Source organism: Mytilus galloprovincialis, chromosome 7, assembly GCF_965363235.1.
Source record: "Mytilus galloprovincialis chromosome 7, xbMytGall1.hap1.1, whole genome shotgun sequence".
Taxonomy (NCBI): Eukaryota; Metazoa; Mollusca; class Bivalvia; order Mytilida; family Mytilidae; genus Mytilus; species Mytilus galloprovincialis.
In genome coordinates, this window is record NC_134844.1 from 62881774 (window position 1) to 62903825 (window position 22052).

At 31.4% G+C, this 22052-nt stretch overlaps 1 protein-coding gene and 1 long non-coding RNA gene across 3 annotated transcripts; one reads left to right on the plus strand and one right to left on the minus strand.

The window, feature by feature from the left end:
• The first annotated feature begins 3913 nt into the window (after positions 1-3913).
• On the plus strand, positions 3914-7073 carry LOC143084241 (C-type lectin domain family 6 member A-like). Its single transcript, XM_076260649.1, has 4 exons — positions 3914-4028; positions 4429-4517; positions 6233-6329; positions 6856-7073. Exons 1-4 carry the CDS (start codon positions 3914-3916, stop codon positions 7071-7073), a joined length of 519 nt encoding a protein of 172 aa, XP_076116764.1.
• Positions 7074-18317: 11244 nt separating this feature from the next.
• LOC143083444 (uncharacterized) lies at positions 18318-21849 on the minus strand. 2 transcript variants are annotated; one of them, XR_012980706.1, is made up of 3 exons: positions 21723-21849; positions 20485-20580; positions 18318-18962 (listed from the first exon to the last, which is right to left on the minus strand). It is a non-coding gene; the product is annotated as an uncharacterized LOC143083444 (long non-coding RNA). The 2 variants fall into 2 exon arrangements; XR_012980707.1 differs by having other exon boundaries at positions 20485-20584; positions 21723-21826.
• Between the last annotated feature and the right edge of the window lie 203 nt (positions 21850-22052).

Consider the following 22052-nt stretch of genomic DNA (forward strand, 5'->3'; position numbering starts at 1 on the left):
CGTCACAACAAAAATTATTAATAACAAAATAAATTTGTTCACTTTTTAGAATAGTAAAAAAAGATAATTAAACTCATAATTCAGCCTGCAACTGTTTCAATCTGTTTAATGTAGACAAAACTCGCATCTGCTGTACAAAATTAAAGGCCTGATGTTTGATAGATGTTTTTCCATGCCAGTTCTAACATACTTTATTAGTAACGGTTTTGGGAGATACACTATATACGTAATCTATTACTTTGATCAAATAGATTTGATTCTAGAATAAAAACATATCGATGTGTCGTTGTTTCATTGTGTCTGAACTCAAATGGGCTAGTGCAAACAGAACATAGCTCTTACACTTTTATTTATTAACATTTGCTTTTCAGATTTCACTTAACTACGAGATTCATTTTAGTAGTATCATAAAACACTCCTTTAAATTGAAAAAAAAACATATCAAACAACTGGTTTGTTTGCACAATACAAGTATTATTCATACAGTGTGGGCATACTTTAAACTTCTGTTATTGCAACTTATTGTCTGTTATCAAAAACAGACAATAGTGGGTAACTCTAATATTTGTTTACCTCAAATGTCATCAAGTGTTCTTGTACTGAACGGATTTTAAGTATTTACTGTATGTGTCAGTAATGTATCGACACATGTCATAATCCAGTCTGTATGAAAAATAGTATATTTCAAATACACATCGTTTGGATATATCACGTATGTATTTAAAAGATAAGTGAACCGAATGACGCAAATAGATTGATTATATTAAAAAATAATGATATATGTTTTACGTTTTATTTTTTTTCAATTTTTTCACTTTCCCCGTTGTTAAAACCTATAATCAAACAATATCTATAAAATATCACGAAAAAGCAAAAGAACACGCCTCACTTCAATTGCAATACGACTCAAACCGCTTTGTTTCTACAATAAAGTGTAAATAAATAATGTGGTAGTCGATATTGAATGAAAAGTCTTGAAATTCCAGTCAGTATTTTAGTTAATGCATTAACACTATGATATTGCACTATTGAAATCTTTTGTCATCAAACGAGGAATTATCAGTTGCAAATAATATACTTTTTTTTATTATCTCGTTTTACTACATAAAGGCAACAGTATTTACCGCTGTTTGAAATTCATAAATCGACAGAGAAAAAACAAATCCGGGTTACAAACTAAAACTGAGGGAAACGTATCAAATATGAGAGAACTTCGACACAACCGAAACACCACATTACAATTAAACACACACAGAAACGAACTATAATATGACAATGGCTAACATTGAATTTATGATACTAAATGACTACAGTAATACACAAAAGACTTATACAACGCGTAGTGTTACTTTTTTACCTTTTTCCTGGTTTATCTACTAGCTTGTAATATTTTGACATTATAACAATCATAAAAATTTACCTCATCTGAGTAGAACTATAAAATATGCTTCAATAATACATGTGCTACAGTTCTCACAAAACAAAAATTTAAAAGAACGCGAAGAAAAGTAATTGAAACGAAATTAAAAACTATCAATCTGTTTACCTAATAACTATACACATTTTGTTTTAAATAAAAGGAAACCTCACTAGAATTTTGTTTTTTCATTACTTCATCAAGTTTTTTTATTTGTGTAGTTTGATTGTGATAATCTTCTGTTTACTTTCTTTGTACAAAGTTTTCATATCATCATGTACATTTTCAGCAATGTTCACTTGTTCAAGTAAATGGCAATGGATATACGTCTTTTTATTTTGATTTCTAGGTGAGCTAAGGTAAATTTTAAGAAATTAAGAAATTAAAATTGATACTTTTAGCTGGTAGAGTACCAATTAAGGATAAAGATAAGCTAAAAATATTGATAGGTCATGGACCTCCTTTTTGAGATATTTGAGATTTAAAATATGGCGGGAAAAGGCTGACTCGGCCTTTTTCCTTATAATTGCATTGGTATTATTTGGGTCTCAAAACAAAGGAAAGAAAATCAAGAATCTTCTAAAATTTAGGTAAATGACCTTTCATGAGCTATTAAATCTTATATGAAAAAATAAATGGGTATTATGGGGCAAAATATTTTACATTGTATTGTATGGAAAAACACCAAGGAGTCCGAACATTTTATACAAATTCCAAAACCTCACCTAAGTACATCCTTAAAGACTGTTCTTTCTTTTAACCTCACACCAGAGAAATAAACTATGTCAAAACATTGACACAAAATCTACCATGTGCACGATATTACGGTTAATCTTAAATATGTTTTTAAAAATGCAATCAGTTATTTTTTTTATTTGGGGTTTTATTATATTTTATACCTTTCGTATCAATCACATCATTGGTGGCCACTCTTTTAAAGAGGTACAGCTATAGTTTTGATTAATATGAATACGAATATATATCAATTTATAGTGCAGCACAAATTATACACTTTTGAATAGGAAATAAAGGAAACTGGACTCAGAATGCGGTAATTAAATTGTTTTATAAAAAAAGTAGATTTAACTGCCGAGAATAAAAAATCTACAAATCTCGCATATAGAGGGAACAATTTACTATTGACGTTAATTCTTGAGTAAAATGCTCCTTTTTATATCTATTTTGGGAATGGAGAGTATATTTCTTCGTTTTCTCTTCAATCATCCAGGCGTTTTGCCCTGATGATATTTCTCAGGGATTATTACTGAACAGATGTTTATCAACGGAAAATATATTCAAAGGACGGAAATCGATAACGTATGTGGTCATAAACTTGCTAAAAAAGGTTGTGTGTTTGATGGTAAGGAGTGATGATCCGGATTTATCCGGACTGAGAGTAGTCTCATTTGCGCACCTATCACATCTTATTATATCTAATCATACATATCCAGTACCACAGCAGGGTAAAATGAGGTAAACAAAATAATTGCAGTTGCATGACTTCTATGTATCAAGTATCTGTTTCATATTTTATCAAAGATTGATTACGGTATTTTAGGACAATTCAAAACATCAAAGATGATTCGATAGTGCATTATATTTATATTAATTACCAAGGCACAGACGACATATAAAAGCATTTTTGCTTAATATTGTTTATATAAGTGGAAAGCAATTAACACTTCAATATCGCTATCTTGACGGTCACAAACATTATAAATTTTCTTTTAATAAGATGAATAAATTTGGATTTAAATATTGAATAGTCAAATGGCTATTAGTGATTTATGTTCATATAAGAATCAAAGCTACTCTTAATATATAATATCGAAAATATGGACCGAACTATTAAATATATAAACTGACAATGAGTTAATTCAATCGATATTTGTATAATATCGAACCCGAAAAAGCCATTGTTTTCTAAATATGGACCGAATTATAAAATATATAAACTGACAATGAGTTAATTCAATCGGTATTTGTATAATATCGAACCCGAAAAAAAAAACATTTTTTTCTAAATATGGACCGAATTATTAAATATATAAACTGACAATGAGTTAATTCAATCGGTATTTGTTATCATTTATTCCAAATTGTTATGATCAAAAGATGAGTTTTATTTTACCCTTAACAAACAGTAAGGTATTGTATCCGGTGTTAAGTGAATTGTTTTATCCGTATTTTAATGTATGAAACTCGTACGGTGGTAGAAATAGTCCAATCATGCATGTAGAGCATACTCTAGTTAATGTTAAATTTCACTGCCTGAAAGGTTGAGTTGATCTGTCTGTGATTGAAATGAACCAAAAAGTTATAAATTTGATAATAACAATAGTTTACTTTGCAAAAGTCAGAAATGCTGAAATAGAATCAGTATATTTTAGATTGACAGAATCACATAGGATTCTTGTAAGTCAGAAGACAGTCGATCTTTATTCTAAAACACTGACAAAATGTTCTGTATTGTGTGCAAATAATCACCAATGTTGTATGGCCAGTTTTGATGAAGTGAATTCGACATGCCGATTGGACTATTCTGGGAATTGTGGTATTCAAATGGAACCTGGTGACGGATGGACGGTTATTAAAAGAAAAACGGATGTTTGTAAGTATAGCAAGACACAAGTGCTTTCACTGTGCAATATTATACTACCATTTGATAGTTAGGTGGGAAGAACTATTATGCGAATTGACTACTAGTATCAAATTTAAAATGTTGTTTTCATATTTAAAAAATGAAATATTTTCACTTTTGTAGACAAGAAATATAGCATTCTCTTAAACACAATATTTTGTTTTAGTCTGTCTTTGGCAAAGCTATATTCAGCTTTTACCAGGCCAGGATATTCATTCATACCACCATGTATAATGTATACGTTCTTCAAGCTTCACTCTTGTAAATTAAATGGTAAATACCGATTCGGATTTTGATACTAGTAGTCAATTCGCATAAGATAAGAATATCCAAGTTATGTATTCATTTATATCTATATCATACTTTTCAGTTGATACGTCATCTAGTGTCGGGGACCTAAGCTTTGGAACATCATTCTATAAAGTTGTAGACGAACACGTTAATTGGACCACTGCAAAGGTACATACTAGCATAAACAATATCAGGGATTCACATGATCTTGTCCATGGTGCCTAGCTTGTGAATGGCTATTTATACTGCACTCGTTCTATTTGAGCAGTCAAAATGCGTTGACTGTATATTTCTATGTCATATACAGTCAATGACCTGATATCACTTTTTCTCATGAATATTTAAATAGAAATTCACGAAATTATTAATTAATTATTCATACTACCTATTCAACCTGTTCTTGGTTCCAATGTATACAACGACATAAACTTATTTCTTTTGCAATTTTTAGAAGAAAAACACATATTTCACTTTTTAATATTTTTGGTTTGCAAACTATATATCATTATGTTTTATGCTTATTGTTGATATTTTAGTTCATTCTTAAACAAACTTGTTCATCATCGACTGGAGGTAGATGTACATTTCATTGTGCTGTACATTTCCCCGCCTGCATGATATGAGGCTTTTTTATAAAAGGGGGAAGTTTCCCAATATTTAAATCAAATAATTACATACACACTAAACAACAATTGCAAATGTACTATTTTAGATTGCAGTATAAAGACAATAATAGTGCATTGACTTGACATATCAACGATATAAGGATTCGGCCCAAAACGGGGGAAAAGCTCGGCAGATCCTCGCATTTCCCCGTTTCTAAGCCTCATCCTGATATCGTTGATATGTCAAGTCAATGCACTATTATTGTCTATATATAATATTATAACACAATATTAAATATACATGACATAAATAACCACATTAACCATTCAGAATTCTCAGTCGAGGAGTAAATCTCGAGTATGATACGGTGAAAAATATCAAATGAGCCTTTGTATAATGCCATTCAAAAATAGAAACTTAAACTAAATTGTTTGTAGTTGTGAAAGAAGATTAATTTAAAAAGACACAATCGACACACTGATCCTGATGAATAATACGCTGACAAAACAAACACAATGATACAAATAGAATAACAAGTTATGTTGTTCATTTATAAAAATATGTTTTAGTGTTGACTGAAGGAACTGTCAACTCATTTATTGCCATGTTCATATACACTTTGAAATATGTCTATTTAAAATGTACAGTTGTGTAAAATATAAAAAAAAGTATTCCTTACATTTTTGAGAGTTTGTTCAGAAGTTCGATTTATAATCTTTGAAAAGGCAGAGATAATTGTACACAAAACTGTCGACGGAGGAGCTCATATGATAAACGAATTGTTTTTAATGAAACAGCAAGCATCTGTATCCTCTGGTTAAAGTTTTAAAAATCATTATCATATTATTTTTAAGATGTTGAAAATACGTTTGAAACGGTCACAAGCAAGGTTGTCCCTATGTGTTTTCCCTGCTACTATGTTCTGTTTTGTCATGAAGCTTCTGAAGTATTGTGTATATTTTTATTCATGACTTCAACATGTTCAACCTTTTCAAAATGTTAACATACGGAGGCTTGCATTCAATCAAGTTTAATCAAGAATGCACTTGAGACGCAATTAATAAATATATATAGCGATATTCATGTTTCCAACAATTTGAATACAAAGCAGTTCGAGTTGCCTCTAAATGGGAACGTTTCAAAATGCATGTAACGTTAAAATAAGTAATGCAGTTCTTTAACACCGTTCTTATCCATTATATTCGTGAAATTATCTAATCAGCAAACTGTTTGACAAAGTTTCAAAAAATGTTTTATTGACTGTAAATTTATTTTAGGAAAACTGTATAAGCCTTGGTGGAAAACTTGCTGAATTTGAAACGGCTGAAGAAAATGAATATATCAAGAACGAACTAAGGACATTAGATGCAACAGGTACGATTTGAGAATAATGATATTCTTATGTTGACTAATATTCTGCGTCTTACTTCATTCTAAATAATTTCAATGTACAGTACCAATACTTGGGCTAAACCTAGTTATAAAGCTAGGAAAACATGCAATTCTTTCAATTCCGCCCTTCATGTAAATGAATCATTTTGGGGGTTGTTGCTGTGGCTTTTGAATTACCCAAAGTGTGTTACACATCCATTCTGTAATCTGTTTTTATCTTAAGTATTGCTATTCGGATAAATATGACAGAACAAAACATTGGAATGCAAAAAAATGTTGGATGTTACTTAATACAATTGCGTAGGTTGAAACACAATAGATTTTATTCTAATTGTGTGGATTAAAACACAAATCAAAAGCTATTGCAGATTATAACAAAGTATTGTAGGGATATCACATTAACATCTTAAGATTGCTATTAGGTTTTTTTTCAAGTCAGTGAAAAGTGAAAATAGAGTTGTCTTAAACGTTGAAGTGTTAAATATGTAACACACCATTTGTTTTTCAGTTAATGGACACTGGCTTGGTGGCTATAATTTCAACAATGATAATGATATGGAATGGATAAGTCATCCTAATCAAGTTATGCCATTTAGTGACATGTATGGTGACCAGCCAAACGGACCACTTAATCAGCTGTGCATGGTATATTGGAAATCTTGGGATTATAAATGGGGAGATTATTTCTGTGACACATTATTATCGTACATTTGTGAATTTGAATAAGATAAAACTAGCTTATACTATACTACTGAATGATATCGCTAATCAGTATCTGGTTTCGTATCAACTTAACAAACCTTGCAAGATGGACTTGAAGGACAGGTTATGGGTTCTGATGTGTTTTATCATCTGAATATCGTGTTATGGTGTTCTTTTATTTGTCTTTATGACTATTACTTTTAAAGTTTAGTTTGTTTTTGATGGAATTTATTTGACGTTGCTCAGTTCTTACACATTCCGCCATTATATAATTGTGTTATGGAAAAACAATGTATTATTGTCTCTCATTTTTGCAAATGAGTTTTTTCTATATGCCTTTATCATTGTTTATGTTTCTTTGTTACATATGACGTGACTATGTGCATAAACATCGCGTTATTATGTAATTGTAAACATTTTTGCATTCTTGTTTTGGTTGTTTTTGCTAATGTGATGTATCTATATGACTTGTTGTGGTTTTATTTTTACATATTTGTTTGTTTTATAGAGTTATGATTACATGACCCAATCTTGGCTGCTGTATTTTTTTTTTTTTGACATTTGTATCTATTACATGTATGTCTCTTTGTTTTGTTCACACATCGTTGTTGATATAATTGAATGGAATGCAACTGGCATACACAGTTGGCATACAAATGAGAGGTTCAGCTAGCTATACAACCAGGTTTAATCCTTATTGTCGACACAAAAATGTTTCAGCTTTCGATTGTGCCATCAGATTATTGACTTTCCATTTTGAATTTTCCTCGAAGTTCGGAATATTTCTTATTTTACTTGATTGTACTTCCCATGGGAACTAAACCAGTGCAACATTTAAAAAATAAATAATTTTGTAAATGTATCTGTTAAAAGTTCTCTATACTTCTGTCGTTAACATTTTGATCTTATTTTTTGTCTTCTGAAAAAAAGACATTTATCTTTCATAAGGACGAGTTTTTAACGTAAAAAGTGTTCAGTCATTGGCAAATCTTCTAACATTTCTTGAGGGCTATAGTGTTGGGGAACAACCTGTAACCTATAATTGAGACAACACAACCTCAAAGTTGTAAACATACAGGAATTCAACGGATGCCACATACTTTCGAACAATTATTGATAAAACAGATTAAAACTCTTTTACTTTGCAAGGAATATTAATATTTCGTGTTCCAATTATTAAATACATGTAGTTATAAAAGGAAGGATATGTGTTGGTGACATAAGAAACTAATTCATTAATACTTTTCAGAAATCGTTGATATTTTTTAAGTAGAGTGTTTCTTATTGACTGGTACATACAGTTGTACACGTCAGAATGGATATTTTAATATATCATTTGCATATTCAGACTGTAAATTTGTTCCGTTGGTTTTTTTTCTCATGTTGATGTGTTTCCAATGGTTTTAATTAGGTCTTTCCACTTTTCTGTGGAAAGACCTATTGTTTTTCTTCTGATTATTTTTTTTCTTCTTTCGCCAAATTTTGTTCTTGCGATAAACATTTGTTTCGCAATATGTCGCTTAGATATTTGGTATATGATATCGAACAGTTTATGGGCTTTTGAAATTTACCCTGCGTAACCGAATACTTTTCTTTGTAGGAGTTATCTCCCCAAACACTGTTTTCCTTGTGTCCACATCTCCTTCGCAACCGTAAATACAATAGATAGATCGCGACGTCGTAACTAAAGTGGTATTTCAAAAATCATCCAATCCCGACGCTGCATTGGTAATTCCGCAAAAAAAAATAATGACACTTCCGATCAAATAGTTGGAAACTATTGACCAGCCCAATAGTTCAACGCTTGTCATTTGAAAACAAATAGTCAAAATAGAGTGTACTTATTTTATATAGTAAATAACTGTGTATGTAGATTCTTAATTTTTGGTCCAGTTTTCAAATTGGTCTACATTAAGGTCCAAAGGGTCCAAAATTAAACTAAGTTTGATTTTAACAAAAATTAAATTCTTGGGCTTATTTGATATGCTTTATCTAAATATGTACTTTGATTTTTGATTATGGGCCCAGTTTTCAAGTTGGTCCAAATCAGGATTCCATATCAAGTATTGTGCAATAGCAAGAAATTTTCAATTGCACAGTATTGCACAATAGCAAGAAATATCTAATTGCACAATATTGTGCAATAGCAATTAATTTTCAATTGGAGTTATCTTTCTTTGTATAGAATAGTAGTTGATAATATATGTTGGAAATTTGCCAGACATGACTATGATGTCATTTTCTATTTTTATTTGCCAATAACTTTATGTAAATAACTTCATTGGAAATTTGCCAATATAAAATGCTGCTGATGAAGCTTTTTTTCCTTATCTTATCTAAAATGGTTTTAGATAATGTATGTTGGACATTTGCCAGACATGACTATGATGTCATTTTCTATTTTTATTTGCCAATAACTTTATGTAAATAACTTCATTGGAAATTTGCCAATATAAAATGTTGCGGATGAAGTTTTTTTTATTGTTTTATACAATAAACAATGTATATTCACTTTTACTACCAACCAATCTTTACCATTCAGTGATAACAAGCACTTCATTTTACATTTTAATATTTTATGATGTATTTAAAAGAGTAGTTATTGTTGCAAACTCCATTAGAAATTTGAATTGATATCAGTTTTGGAAAAAGGGAAACGGGGATGTGAAAAAAGGGGGGGTTTAAATTTTTCTCATTTCAGATTTCATAATTTGACATAAATAAAAAGAAAATTTCTTCAAACATTTTTTTGAGAGGATTAATATTCAACAGCAAAGTGAATTGCTCAAAGGCAAAAAAAAACTTTTAAGTTCATTAGACCACATTCATTCTGTGTCAGAAACCTATGCTGTGTCAACTATTTAATTTTAGATTTAAAAAGTTTGAAGAAGAAATCTTTAATTGATTTGTAAAATCTTGACATTTGTTTTGTGTAAAAATAAAACCATGTAATGTCAAAAATTTGATCACAATCCAAATTCAGAGCTGTATCACGCTTGAATGTTTTGTCCATACTTGCCCCAACTGTTCAGGGTTCGACCTCTGCGGTCGTATAAAGCTGCGCCCTGCGGAGCACCTGGTTAACCATTTGCACTATCTACTGAAGAGTCCCGAGTGCAACTGGTTATTCATTCATACATATGGACGAAACGCATAAGGCTTACTAGACCATACCCGCGACATCCCAGGTCCTTGACTGAATTAAATAACCTACCCCTTAGTTTTAGCCTGAATTTTTAGAATTCATATTGTCATTTGGTAAAGTCACGCTGATTATAAGGTGCACAGTTATTCCCTGTATAATTACTATGTAGATGTGCATATCGACAGGAAATTATGATTCAAATTTTTTTCTAGGAGTTACGCCCCTTTGAACTTATTTGCACCAATATACTACTGCAACAGTTTTTCATCTCAACTCCTCTGAAATCACACAACAGAATTTCATGAAACTTTGTAGATAATAAGGACATACTATGTTGATGTGCTTATCGCCAGGAAATTATGATTCAATTTTTTGCTTAGAGTTATTTTATTTATCCAGTGACAATGTGGGGGCGTGGGGTATGTGAACTAAGGTTCCTTAATTTGTGTTGATGTTAATTGACGGATTACAGCACCGTTTATTTGTATACTATGGCCACAACAAAACTGCATCCTATAAGTTTCCTTTATATTTCTATCCATATAACAAAAACCTTGAAACAAGAATAATTCTGCAAAACCTTATTCATATTTTTTATACATTTTAGTCTACACTATTTGTAATAATCTATTTAGAGAAATTAAGAATCATAAACAAATAAATTGGATATACCATGTTATTAAAATTATTTCATTCAGGTAAATTTGTCTTTTATCATGTTTATATAACTTCAATCAGGCCATGGAGAATCTAAGATAAAGACAATTTCAAAGAAAGAATTAAAATATATGTGTGATACAACAGAAGTGTACTGTCTTGCTCATCTAGCCCCATGTGCATGCCAGGTATTATCATCACTTTGAACTATTAGACATCTAAGAAACAATGTCGAACATGTAAAGGGAATCTTTCACTAATGATACTGGTATGATCCTAGACTACAGTGTTCCAAGTAAGAAATGCCCACCACAATGGACATAATTAGAACCATCCGAGAAGAACATACATACAGGTTCTTATCAACCATCTTGCATATCAAAATTACATATAATGTAGAAATGCAGCTTCTCTGTTTCTCTACTAATTTTTAGTATTTTTTTTTTTATCCAAAAGCAAAGTAGTAGATCTCATTTTAACAGAATCATTTGGTAATCCATACATTGTGTACAAAAAGTGTCTCCTCCAAGATAATCTTGTCAGTTGAACATAAAACCAAGATATTGAAAAAAAACCCAACACTACACATTTTTAGTGTTTGGTACTGGTCTGATATTGAAGATGGCTGTCACTGTGAAACACTATGGGGAAAACAGACTTTGTGTTATCAGAAAACACCGAAAAACATTCAAACATATTGTCCACATTGATCTGTGTCCACACTTGTTTTATATAGTAAATAATAACTGAGGTATAATACGATTTTTTCTCTCAGTTATTTCCTGCCTCAACTTAATTCACATGTTTATCACTCAGGACAGGCAGATATGTTTATTTAAAAAAAAATAAAGAACTGTAAGAATGTTTGATTTTGTATACCTATTGACTGGGTGTGAGTAGAATGGTAAGTTTATTGTCCCCCGAGATGCAACTAATGTCCGAAGGCGTCGCCGAGAGCAATAGTTGTATCCGAGGTGACAAATTAACTTACTATTCGATGAATATCAAGTCAGTTAGTGTTTTATTATATCAATAAAGACAACAGACAGTAAATGGCGGTGATAAATCAACTATCGTAATATAAAAAGCAGAAACCCAACCATAACGTTCACTTCATAAATATTCTAAAATGCTGCCACTGCGCCTTGCAATGACGTCAACCCTAGATACAATCCGTAAAAATCAACGTTGTTACTCCCGGGTATTTTCAAAATCCTCAAATCGCGTAGCTGCATCGAAAATTCCTCGAAATATTTTGACGCTTGCGGTCAGATAGTTTTATCGAGGTCCAATAGTTTGAAACTATTGACCGGTCCAATAGTAAAACGATTGCAATTTTGAAATAAAGTTTAAATATTGTGTTCTTATTCTATATAGAAAATGTTAACTCAGGTATAATAAAAAAAAAAAACGTTTTCACCTTTGAGATAGACAATCTATTATCATCTATGACATCTTAAAGTATGTAGATATGTTTTATGTTTGATGTTAATCAAACATGGGATTATGCAGTTTTTATGGCATATCATAATTATAAAGTGTGTATAGGTTTGGCATTATGAGTGTTTTCCCTGTCAACTCCCATAATAGGTGGTAACTGTTACTACCAGGAGTTTATATGACACTGTGGCCACATAGGTCTGCAAACAATACTGATTTTTTAGAAATGTTGTTATAATTATATAACATTCAATGTTAACGTCCATATATAGGTTTGTTGTAAATTAAAATATTCTCTGTAAAAAAAACAGAGGACGAAAAACGTAAATCCAGTAATAGATAAAATCTTTTAATTGGAAATGGGACAAAGTTGTTTTTTCATCACTATAACTATTGGGAAGTCTGTGTATGTATAACAGATGGACAAACTTTTACACAAGCTGGCAATCAATATAAAGAAGAAGATTTGATATGATTGTCAATGAATCAAATGAACTCCATGGCTAAAAAAGCACACAAATAATAGTACACAAGACACAAAATTGCAAAACTACATACTAAGCAACACGAACCCCACCAAACTCTTGGGGTGAAAACATGTGTTGCGGAAAGGTGAACAGATCCTGCTCCCTTTGTGGCACCCGTCGTGTTAATCATTTTATTACAAACCAGGTAAATAGTATAATGTGGTAGGTCACATTCGTGGTAAAAAGGAAAGTGTAACACATCCGATATCATCTATGAAACGGTTATTCCATAACGGTAAACCAACTCGTGATGGTGTCTGTAACATTTTCGAAGAATATGATTTCAACTTCAGCATTTGGAACTATTGGTTTTATAGCTTCCTTGTGAGCAGCAACCCACTATCCAGGACATCATGTTAGGAAATACAAGTCCGGAAATATCGTATCAATTGGGAGATATATACTCTAAATGTAGCCTCTGCTGAAATGTTGGGCACAATTGGTTCCAATTAGAATGCCGACAGTCTGATGAAAAAAAGACTTCCTCCAAACGTACCAAATTAAGCATCTTGATAGTGTCAGTTTTAGATAATTTTGTGTTTGAGTCAGAGTTTTACTTTACAAAAAAAGATTTATCCCTCCCAAAGACAAGATACTTTTATCTTCGTTCGCCATTCTTTTTTTTTTTTTATGAAACAAAGCAATGCCAAAGACTATAAGACATCAATGTTTACCTTCATCTTATCTTATTCTTTGACGCCGTCTGCCTAATGGGTTAACTAGGCTAGAACAGAAGAGGTAGGTTTGAATTTAAAACATTCCGTGTTAAGTGATTTACAAAGGGATAGGCATCTTTTATTAGAACAACAAAAGAAATATTAAATAAAGCTTCAATTAGTTTGGTGGAGTTTTGTTCTAAAATCAGACAACATAACAGTTGATTTGGTTTCTCATACGGCGGTCCAGGGAGTCTAGTAGTGATTGTGTTGTTATGTAATCGTAAGAATACATGGTACCTACTAAATATGATAAGGAACCATGTAGCCAAATGTATGTAAACAATATGTATGTAAATTTAAATGAATTTAATTCAAGATTTGTTAATTACAATAACAACAAGCAAAGAATGACAACTCTTGTGTGTATATCGTTGTAAATATGTGTTTGTAAACAATTTACAAATCATATATTCTTAATGTGTTTTTATTTTAAATATAGTATAAGAATCGGTGTGCACTTTACGAATACTATTGATCGTGCATTTTTGAGGCAGACATATTTAATTTTAGTTTGAAAACTGTAACACAAAAACATACATTCTATGATTGTAAATGAGGCAACTCTCCTCCACAAACCAAATGCCGTAGAATTAACCAACTATAGGCCATCATACGCAACGAAATGATATTTTATAAATTGTTTGTTAACTGTAATCAATACGTTGTTTTGACCTTCACATATTTAGTAGAGGCCTTAAGTTTAGATGTGCTTAGTATATGATACAAACGGTTATAGTTTTTTTTCATGATAGATGTCTTCATGAAAAATCAATTCAAGCGCTCCTGACAATCGAAGTGAATGAATCAGATTATATACAAAAAATATCTAAAAACAAATCTCTACCCAACTTGTCCCTTTTAAAGACGAAAAAAGAATCCAGTTTTGCAGTTGTCAGCTGAATTCTGTATTTGGTTTGCACCGTTGGATTACTCGTCATTGACGTACATCCATAATAGGAAGCTATCAATATGTAATAGACATCTTAAAGAACAAAAGTCATAACATTAGGCTTTATTACATAATAATCAGCAGAAAACAAAGAATTTTTCATTACAAAAAGCGACCAATGACAACCACAGATTAACAAATTCCATTAGTTAGAAAGAAGCATAAACATCGATACTGCGTATAAGGAATTGTTTAACAGACTAATAACACAGCATAAACACATACTTAAAATATTTGTTGTTGAAGGATTGAATTATTGGTATGGTTTGGGTTCACAAAAAAAAAACCGACAACATACACAAAGAGCTGATGTTGACTATATCGGACGATAGTTTCAATCATAATGACAACTAAAAAGACGATAGATTAAAATAGATTATCAATACAAAACAGAGCATTTAATGTAATGATGGCAAAATCAATCGGATAAAATCATGCTTAAAGTCTGATTTTACATTAAAAAATATGGGGATTTTTTTTTTAATTTGTACATGTTAAGGCATGATACTTTGGTTAGGGGGGGATACCAGTTCTTACACTCTTGGTCAGTGTCATACGTAGAAAATTAGTATGAAAAACCATGGCTATCTTTGTCATTTCACTTGGCAGTTATATATGAAAGTATTTAAAATTCACTGTGCTACCTTCCCTGTGTTCAATACACATACTGTGCGATGGCTAGCTTTATATTTGTTTTTATAATGATGCCCATACTGTTCGTAGACTAACTTTACATTTTTTATCATGATGTTCATTGTTCAAAACAGATGATTTTTAAGGACACTATGAAGTGTTCTATGTTGATGTCAAGGACAGATTCAACTTGTCTTCACTCGAGGTGCAGGAAAAAATAAAAAAAAAAAGGATCAGTAATTAGCAGGTTGGCAGCAATGAGGTCTGAAAAAGAAGGGGGAAATTTTTTATGATTTTGTCCGTTATCAGGAAAAATAGAAAAGGGGGAAATATACCAGAACCAAGCGGTTGAATTGAAAACAGAAAGATTTTAAAACTTTGTGTTTATCATATAAAGTGATTTATTGTAATTGATGAAATAAAAGTGTGTATGTATATATGTAGGACTCTAAAGTGCGATGGCCGCGCTAAAGTGCGATGGAATACGTTAAAGTACGGTGGTGTCTTACGCTAAAGTGCGATGGTTGTTTGTTTGCTAAAGTACGATGGCGTATCACGCTAAAGTGCGATGGACCAAAATGGTACAATTATACGGCTTAAAACGTGAATGTACATGGATGTTAAAGAACATGTCCTTTTGCAAAGGCTAGTAAGCTAATATGTATAAATATGTGATAGGCTTCATGATTTACCGGTTGGCTTAAGTCATTGTTTCTAAATTTATAAGACCGACCACGTTTTAATTGTTAAAAAGGTAATTTAGGTGTCACCAAATGCTATATTTCCTGGAAATGAGTTTTTATCAATTCGGACGTATTAAATATTTGAATCATTGGTGTTGTTTAATTTTTCTCACAGTTTACCAATTAAAAGAACACCTCCCTTTACAGTCAATAGTGCAAATTGCAAAGACAAAATTCGTTTATTTTCGAAATGTGTAATATTTATTTGTATGAGCTTTAATTCAAATGCGAGAAAAAGAAGATGTTTTCAGAGTTTTCTCCATTTTCGTAGCAAGTAGTAATTTACAAAACTGCAATTAATGTAAAAATAATTTAAATGGATATGTTCTCTTCAAATGAAAGCAGGATACAGGATATGCGTATACTATTTTGTATCTATACAGTTTACTATATATACAAGTCCTCCTTTCAGCAGTCGAAAAAAACACACGAATTTGCTTCAGCCGACAAAGCACGGTTAGGTTTAAATCAATTAAGTCATGGACACTCGCTTCCCGACTGCTTGGTTTATAAGTTGTTAATGAAATATATTTCCCGGCATGTACATTTATGGTTTGTATAAACGACTGTTAACGTCATAGTTCAACTACGTGTCGTACTCTATACTTTCGCGGACCATCGCACTTTAGCGTATGAAGGCATCACACTTTAGCGCAGACCATCGTACTTTAGCGTGACCAACGTACGTTAACGTCCCCATCGCACTCTAGAGTCCTATATACATATATACTCCAATTGTATACAGTTTGCGCCTCAAATTTATTTAATGTTGTTATATCAATGGTACAATACAAAAACCCATCGGATGTGGTTATTTTAAAACTCCGGAAGATGTCAAGATGAAATCGTTGAAAATATCCTTTTCTTCCTGTTACAAATGTATGATGAATCAATAATCAAGCTATAATTTAATCACGCTGTACATTATACTCATTATGTTTATATATGAAAACATGGCTTTGAAAAAGTTATCACGTAAAACGTTTTCTGTTATTCATATGACAGAAAGATGTTTTTATTCAAACTAAATGTTGACAGTCTTCATAACAGTTCGGGTTATCTGATAGACAATCCGATTGTCAATTGTGAAAATCGGTTGGAGAGTTTTTTTGTTCGTAGTGTCTTATATTGACATGTGAATAGAAGCAATGTTTTATCTGGTTAGGTATTGCACTTAGATTAACAACAGAAAACTAGCTTTCAGAAGTTAAAATTTATGCCAACAAACGCACCAATGCTTCAAAACACGATCTGAACAAACTAGGCACTTGCAGTGTTGCAACGTCTAAACACGTTTAGGGGTTCAATATACTTCACAGATGACGCCTTTGGTTGCCCATTATGTATTATTAGTGTGTTCCATTGGTCATAACAGCAATCCCGTCATCCATTCATCGAAGGTGTTCTAACAAAGAACTACATGGCAATTGCCATTTTTGAGTAGAATCTGTTTACTGTTCCATAGTATTCGAGATCACTCCGGGGTTTTGGTGGGTTTGGATTTTGATAAGTGTTTAGTTCTGATGTAGAACTGTGTTTGCCTGTTTGTCTTTTTATCATTGTTCGTGTGTTGCCAATGTGTTGTCACTTTTCCGTGAATGTCGCCTTGGTGTCTGCTGTCTTTTGTTTTCATTATTTCTTTTGGTATACCAGTGTATACAGGCGTTGTAAACAGTATCAAACCAACATATATAGACAATTAAAAGATACAAAAATTACCGTTTTCAAAATAAAAGGGGATGTCACATGAACACAAACATTCGGCCTGCAGGCTTAATTGTATTAAAATTTTCATTTGCAATATGTCTAGCATTGTTGATTCCAAATTGATTTTAGGCATTGAAAATATACACATACCGATGCATGTTTTACCAGATGATGTAGCTATTACCGACTGATATTCATGCAAGCACACTTAACTGAAAATGCCAGTTTTTTTTAAACCATTTAGTCTGAAATGAAAAGACAATAAATTGAACAGGAACGATATCAAAGTGACTGCATGGTAAACAAAATACAGACCGTTATTATCTTCTAACTCAATCAAATCGACCATACAGCAACATTTATACATACAGACATGCCTTTATAGCTGTACATATGAGAGTGCTTGCAAACGCCTCATACGACTATGACTGCATATCTAAATGTAAGAGGATGTCGATAACACTTAAGTCAGACATTATTTCGATTCGTTATCTAAAGACGAAAATAATGACGAGCTGCATGTATCTTGAAAAACAATATATAAATTTTCAATAGTACTAATTGTACGCACGTTCCTGAGATTAAACGAATCAATTTTGCAGTTTGTCTATTGTAAACCATCGCAATAATACATGTAAGCAATACTGTCTGAGTTGACAGTAATTTACGAATCCGGTAATTCCCATAGAACCCTTACAAAAACGTTGAAACTTATGAAGGACATCAAACAGATAAGCAAGGAGAAAACTGGTTATTATATCTGGTACAGAATATTTATTGAAACAACGGTAATCCTCATATGAAAAGCACACAGAATATTGTCATCAACTGTTTTAATTAGAAAAGAACAACACCCTTAAGTCGAATATTTTTGTTTTTCTTTAGCTTATGATAAACCGTTGAATGATACAAACATTAGATGCACATACTAAAGTTATACGGAGAGCTAATTTAGATTCGAAACTTGAACAATCATCTTAGCATCGTCGCCTTGTGTCATGAAACCGGTAGCGCGATAACCTGTGGTATCAACATCATGCCACGTTATTTGATTTGTAATTTCCCATTGGTTTCTTGCCATAGAAGTGCTTAAGTCTTTTGTTGCCATTGTAAAGTTATCTACCCATTGTATCCAAAAACCATTAAGACCAATAAATGGAACGGTGTAAAAAATACATAAATACAGATCTCTGTCCGCCATTTTATAGACTACTACTCCTTCAGCCCCACATAAACCAAAGGGTGTTTTATAAAACCCGAGTGTTCCATTTCTATCAGGATCTATTCTGTTTCGGGGAATACCGAATATTTTTCCACTGGTTTGAAAAGCACTCAGGTCAACTAATGCTGCATCTGATGTATTCTTTATCATTAAACTGACAGACTTCCCACTCTAAAAGAAATATTGTTTTAAAAAATCAAGTCGATATGACAACAAGTAGCAACAATTAGCAATAAAATAACTGTGATACGATTAAAATTGCATGCAAGATGCCTCCAAGTATAGACATTTCAAATAGATTCCCTAATGATTATTTGAATTTTATTGACATTAAGGTGACTTTTTCATCTATGCAAAAATATTCCTGTGTTTTAATAGAATTATCCGTAGGTTTGAAAAAAAATAAAAAAATTTGGATAAATTTCGTAGATAGGGAACTACAATAAAAGAACATACTTTATTCTTTTCTTATGGAGTGATGATTAATAATTACATTTACAAACATGTATACTGGGAGGGATGTCAACATATATTTTTATGTTGTAATGTATACACGTCAATTGCAGTTACTATTATAATGTTATCACATATATCAATTTTACTGTTTTCGTAGTGAATGTTCTTAGTTAAGGGGGTTCGCGGGTCTAAATCATTTATATAGGATTTCTCTATATTTTTCTATAAATGAACTTTATCTTATAGTTAATAGAAAAATAAAATAAAAAAATGGGGTCACCGTTCATTTGCGCTCACAATCTGCCTTCGAAAGAAGCATACATCTTTGTAAAAGTGTTTTTTTTTTCTTTTGAACTAATAGGAGAAATAAAGGTAATATCGAAATAAAAAAAGAAATTTATTACAGAAATCGCTTAAATTTTACAGTAATTTAGTTAAAATACAGCATATATCGAAATTATATTAAAAACTATAGGTCATCGATGAGTTAAAAGAGATATTTCAATTTTAAAGCCAAAAAATGGCATTTTTCCACCAAAGGGAGATAATTTGGAACTTTTTCAATGATGTTTACATTTTAAAAGTCATCTTGGGCCAACACGAATTAAATGTTTTGAATGTTTTTTGTACCATTTGATAAAGTAACAACTACAAAAGGTAATAAATAAAATTTGTAATGAAAAACAAATATTTAATTTTTTTCTGAAATTTTTATACCCTCGAGCCTCCTTAACTAACATTTAAAAAAGTCACAAAAGTAGTGAGACGAAATAATATATACAAAATTAATAAAAGAAACAATAAAGCGATGGCCAACATAAACTCGCGTATTGAACAAACAACAGTAATGCCAAACAAACAACGAGCATGCGAGCTACTCAACCCATAATTAAGAAAGGCATGATCGCAGATGTACAGATGATTCATCGTTGACCCCATGTTATTATGAGAGTACAGGAACAATAATAATGCACATCAACAGACTTAAATCAATACAATTACCATACATTACACTTGAATCCACAGCAACATGAACATGATAAATAAAATTATAAGAAAAGAAAAGTTACCCGTTAGTGCATCTGATAAAATCAGGCTAGTGCTAAATCATGAAATACATTTTACCAATTACGAAATTAGACAATTAGTCTAATTCTTTGCACACACTTATGTCATTCAAGTATTGTTTAATCTTTATAGGCGCAATATATTATGTTGACATTTGATATTTACTTACATCCATTGTTTTTGCTAGTTCTGCTAGAACCACTAGCGCCTCTTCAACGCCTTCAACTGCTGCTTCTTCTTCGGCCATTTGTATTTATGTTCAGTTCTTTCTCAAAATGTAATAAACACATTCTTAGATGTATAAATATTTAAACAAAATGTATCACACACATACACACACTCTCTCACACCACATCTTCCTATATCTATATAAAAACACCATTTATATGTTACATGTGCTATCTGTAAAAGGATATCTGTTGCATGTATATGTTAGCATGGAGAATACAACAAACCATGCATCTTTTTTTTTTTTTTTGTCATAGTTAAACAAAAGCACACAATTATCCGACTACTGAATGATCATGACGTCTCTTAAAGTTAAGTATTTTCTTTATTTAAACTAGCAAATCGTACTTAACTTATATATATATAAAGGTATTTCTTCTGGGATAAAGAAGGAGCTAGCTAAGAAATAGACATACACAAACGATGTTTGTAGGCTACAATCTGAAATGAATAACAAACTTGAAACAGATCAAAATGAAGAAATATCAAATATAACTATATGTCAAGCTCAACTTTAACATGTACATACACAAACTATTTCGTTGTGTAAATCGGGGACGGAAAAACAAGGGAAATGATCTGTATAATACAACTGTTGTTATTTTGTAATTATTTTATTAGATTCCCTTACTTCGTCTTATCAAAAGATTAGTAGCATGATGCATGCCGTTACTTTAGTTAAGCGTCATTTTGGTCAAATTGAAGAAACAAAAACTATTATGGACTGTTTCTGTAAAAATAGGAAGATACGTTGTAGATGAAGAAATTTCCATCAGAGACCATTATGACGTAAATCTTTGCAGCTATAGGCTTCTGTACGACCTTTAAAATGAACATACATGTACCACATAGCAAGAAATAAAGGACCCAAATAAGAACGATGTTAAGCCATGCAAACGATAAAAACTCCTGAACCTTTGTTTGAACAAGACATTTAACAAAAAATAATATAATATAAAGCAGCAAAGGACAGCCACTGAATTATATCATGGTCTTAAGTGAAGCATGATTATCCCCTAAATAAGAAGGGTTACCTATAATAAACTGTATGTCCGTAAGCCTTAAAACGGAAATATGTAAAGTACAAAAATGATCATCAGTATTCAATACAATTTTACACTTGTTATCAGTAATTGATATGTATGTATATGTATACATATATGTATATAAAGATCTTACTTTCTTTTAAAGTATGATTCCAATCCAGAGAACGAAGTATTTGATCACCCTCGAATACTCACACACACATACATATATTCAACTTAGACTTGTTTATATATATATATATATATATATAACATCATACTTATAAACACGTTTCATTGGAAGGTTTGAATCATGTGACATGAGAACAAATCGATCTTGTATATTTCTTTTGGCATGTAGAGGTTAAAAAATTAAGAAATCAGGTATTTTAACATTGTAAAACAAAAAGAGAATGCGAATTGTTGGTCGATCTTCTTCAAACTAATACATGTAATAAGCAGAGTTATACATGTTTAACCATAC

Coding starts and splice junctions, on each gene's coding strand:
- LOC143084241 (XM_076260649.1), top strand. CDS start 3,914: ATGGCCAGTTTTGATGAAGTGAATTCGACATGCCGATTGGACTATTCT. Junction 4,518..6,232: donor TTAATTGGACCACTGCAAAG/GTACATACTAGC, acceptor AATTTATTTTAG/GAAAACTGTATAAGCCTTGG. Junction 6,330..6,855: donor AAGGACATTAGATGCAACAG/GTACGATTTGAG, acceptor TTTGTTTTTCAG/TTAATGGACACTGGCTTGGT.